Source organism: Malurus melanocephalus, unplaced genomic scaffold (genome assembly GCF_030028575.1).
Source record: "Malurus melanocephalus ecotype Western Australia unplaced genomic scaffold, MMel_1.1 scaffold_1315, whole genome shotgun sequence".
NCBI lineage: Eukaryota > Metazoa > Chordata > Aves > Passeriformes > Maluridae > Malurus > Malurus melanocephalus.
The window spans coordinates 38,163-42,084 of NW_026624547.1; the positions used below are offsets into that span (position 1 = coordinate 38,163).

General features: G+C 45.6%; 1 protein-coding gene across 1 annotated transcript in view; it reads right to left on the reverse strand.

Annotated features, from left to right (window-relative positions):
- Positions 1–3,066: 3,066 nt before the first annotated feature.
- HSPA8 (heat shock protein family A (Hsp70) member 8) overlaps positions 3,067–3,922 on the reverse strand; it is a 5,178-nt gene continuing 4,322 nt past the window's right edge. The window contains exon 7 of the mRNA XM_057387704.1: positions 3,067–3,527. Coding sequence (XP_057243687.1) covers positions 3,368–3,527 — 160 coding nt within the window. The 3' untranslated portion in view covers positions 3,067–3,367. The remainder of the gene's footprint in view (positions 3,528–3,922) is intronic.

Here is a 3,922-nt window from a genome sequence, read left to right on the forward strand (position 1 = left end):
GCAGGACCCYTCAGATATGACCCCAAATCCTTGTGCCACGTGAGCAGGGCTCTCCTGGGATCAACCCACAGGGAACAGCAGCTAATTTAAGTAAAATAAACTCGGCATGGATTAACAATTGCAACAATTCCTAAATGGAACAGGAGAGGGGTTCATATTTGATAACCATTAAACGGTTTAATGAAATAATTATAACCCAGGCTCCTGAGCTTGGCCACGATCAATAACCACGAGCTCCGAGCAGCAGCACAAGCCCAGCTCTGCCGTCCCCATAAATGTGATCGACACTAAAGTTGCATTAAACCCCCATCAAGGGCAGGGATGGATGAAAGCCCTGCAGTGGGCTGGTCAATACTCTTCATTTCCTGCATCAGCCCCGGCTCTGTGCCCTCCCTGCCGCTCTTAGCGGGAGTGGGTTCGCTGTCGATGCATTAATGTCACCTCAGCAAGGCGGGGAGCGTGGCATTATCACCCCACTCTGTCCCAAACGACAGCCCGGGGCCTCTGCGGATTATTTGTAAACCTGGCTTTACTCAGCACACTCAAATGTTTAACGCCAGCACTCCTTCAGTGATGGTTCCTCCTTTAAAAAGCTCTGAGAGCTGCTCCAAAGCTCCTTTTCTTTGCATTTTGCAGGGTTTGAAGAAATGCATTTTGCATTTTGAAGGAAGAAATGCATTTTGCATTTTGAAGGAAGAAAACAGTCTGATTCCAGAGCACACCCAGGTTTCCTTCCCTCCAGAGCAGAACACTGAATATTTTACAATAAAGCCATAGGAAGGAACAGAGGAAGGAACCTCTGTACATTTTACAATAAAGCTGTAATAACAGCAATAATTAAGCAATTATTAATTACAATAAAGGAACCCAAAGCTGTTTTTCCTGTTTTTATTCCTGGATTTCCTGGGTAACCCTTAGGTTTTCCAAGAAGCTGGATTAGGGGTGAACAGCTTGGAAAATCAGCCTGGCCCTACCCCAACTTTGGCTTCCCAACATCGAGCAAGAAGGAAGTTTTTCCTCTTCYCCAGTCCAGCAGGAATCTCCTTCAAGCCCAAACCCGAATTGCAAAGCTGTACTCCAGGGAAAAAGCCAAGAATACTCAAAAAGATCCTCAAAGGATGGATGAAATAAAAGTTGTGTGTGTTTTCCCTGCATTGGTTTCTTTGTTCTGGCCCCAGGGCAGCGCTGCCCTTGTCCTTCCCCTCAGCAGGGACAGCTCTGGGAGCTTCCAAYCCAATCTGACCCTATAAAGGAACACTTGGGGCTGAAAAAGAAAAATCTTGAATTCATTTTATTAAGCGAGGTAAAAAATCAGGTTTATAAAGAAAGGGATGGAAATGCTTCAAGAACTCGAATTACCCATGAGGTGAAATAAAACCAGGTCTCTTGCAGATAACTCTTTAGGTTTCCTTGTCATGAAYGCAGAAATCCAACAGGTTTGTTATTTATTTCTTTAATGTTTTCACTCATTTATGCACCAGAAGTGCCTGGTGCCCTTGTTCAGAGCTCTGCAGCAGCTCCTTCTGTCCCCTCAGCCCCACATCCCCCAGCCCTGTGCTTGTAGGATTTTGTAGGATTTACCCTGTGAAGCCTCCTCTGTGAGCCCCACCAGGCTGAGGTTTGATCCCGAGCTCTGACAGCCCCCAGAACACCCTGAACCCAACAAAACACCCCAAAATCCCACTTCCCAAACCCCACTTCATCTGGTGTTGCCCCAAGGCAACAAAAGCATTGCACACCATTAATGGGAGGGGCTGCTCTGGAGCATAACAAACATATTTTGGGGTAAATTATAAATATTTTGGGGTGATGCAATTCAAAACTCACTAAAAAAGGGCCCTCTCTGCCATTCTGCGGTCAGGTGCTGCTATCTGGTGGCCCAGCACCAGCAGTGCCAGCAGGGTCCCTCAGCTAAAATCCATTTATACCCTGCTAATTGCCCTCCGTTTTTTTTTGTGATTCATAATTATTATTTTGGTGATTCTCTAATTATTATTAGGATATTTTAACTGCTGGCAATGCACAGGTAATGCAGGGACACTGAGGGACAGCCCTGCCAGGCTCTGTCCTTACCAATGTCACCTGGTTTGGGCTGGACAGGTGAAATTCTCCTCACTGGCTTTGTCCAGGCTGAGTTTGGGGTTTGGGATCATCATTTTTGCTCCTATTGCTCCTGAGGGGGGCACAAGGAGGTGGGAGGGGACAGAGGTGACCCCAAATGAGCCCAGGGATATCCCAGAGCATGATGGAGCTGAGGGAAGCAGGGAGACAGGAATGCTGGTGGAGAACCCTGCCTGCAGCARAAGTAGGGAATTCTTTCCTTAAGTTTTAATTAAATTTTTTGTCAATACCGTGCTCTGGAACAAACCCTGAAATGAAGGCTTGCAGAAGCTGCAGGATCAGAATTTGCCCTCATGGAGGGGAGGATTTCTGCCAGAACCTGGGGCAGGATTGATGGGAATGGCTCAATTCAAACATTTTGTTTTTGGARGTGGGTGATGCCCCACATTAGTCCTTTGACAATGACTTCAAAGTATTTCATTTCAGCCCTGGACTGCATTATTTGTCCTAAATTCTTTTGCCCGATTCTGTTGTGTAAATTTTTATTGACTATACTAACCAATGATATTTGTTAGCCCACTGTTACTATATAAACACACATTTACAGATCTGTATCAATGTTTTTAACAAAACACTATTGAACTGCCACTTGTTGCCACCCCAAAGCCCCCTCCCCAATCACCAATTCCTTCTCCAACCACCACCGAATTTCCTTTCCTGTTAAGCAAGATGCTTTAACTAGTAATTCCTGAAGAACTTTTTATTCTTGTTTTTGCCATTGGAAAATGCCATTTCCTCCCAGTCTGTGATTTCCAGCTTTAAAGTTCTTCTAAAATGCATCCAGACCCTAAATGCCCAAGCAGTACTTAATTCCAAACCTCTTTTTAAACTGCAATACCCACCTCTTCACACCTAAACAGCAATAATTACCTGTAATTAGGTCATTTTCCCTTTAATTCAACTGGTCAACTRCTACAAACACAAGTGAAGGCAGAGACAGTGTGATGCCCATTAAATAGTTTTTATTCTTTAGGACATGAATTGCATTTCCACTCATTTACAGTACTGTAAAGTGCAATGGTATTCATCTCCCACCTGCGCACACTTTCAAGTATTTAAAATGCCCAGAAAAAYTGTTTTTGTTTCGCTTTTTCGTTTTTTTTTTTTTACAGCAGCTCAGTTATGGAGTTTTTAAATCTGGCAAAATAAACCTGGATGTGCCTACAGGTTTGGGTCCTTCACTCCAACCCCCACCCGGGGGTCTCCTCCAACACYAACTGCTAGTGGAATGCATTTCCCAGTGTCCTTAGTCCACCTCCTCGATGGTTGGGCCAGAGGAGGCTCCCCCGGATGGAGGAGCTCCACCCCCTGGGAATCCTCCGGGCATCCCACCGGGCATCCCTCCTGCGCTCTGGTACAGCTTGGTGATGATGGGATTGCAAACCTTCTCCAGCTCCTTCTGCTGGTGCTCAAATTCCTCCTTCTCGGCCGTCTGCAGAAGAGACAAGAGTTCAGATGCTGCTGCTCCTACTCATGGATACACCCCAGGAATTAACSAGCACTATCTGCATTAATTATTCCAAATATTTGGGCTGGTTTAGCCCTACGCCAACTCTTGCCAAGTGGCAAGGTTACTCCTGCTCCGTTTAGCATCTCACACTGATCTCACACACTTTCTAGGACTTCTTCCTAGACTTGTTCTAATATTCCTAGGAAAAAAGCCAGCTGGGAACAGGAGGGATTGAAAACTTGGTGCTCCCAAGCTGTGGTCGCTCAGACATCCAAGGAAGGTACTTGGACCAACACAAGTCTTTCGACTTCTGGTGGAAACTACGAATGGCTTTGGAGTCACTTTCATCAC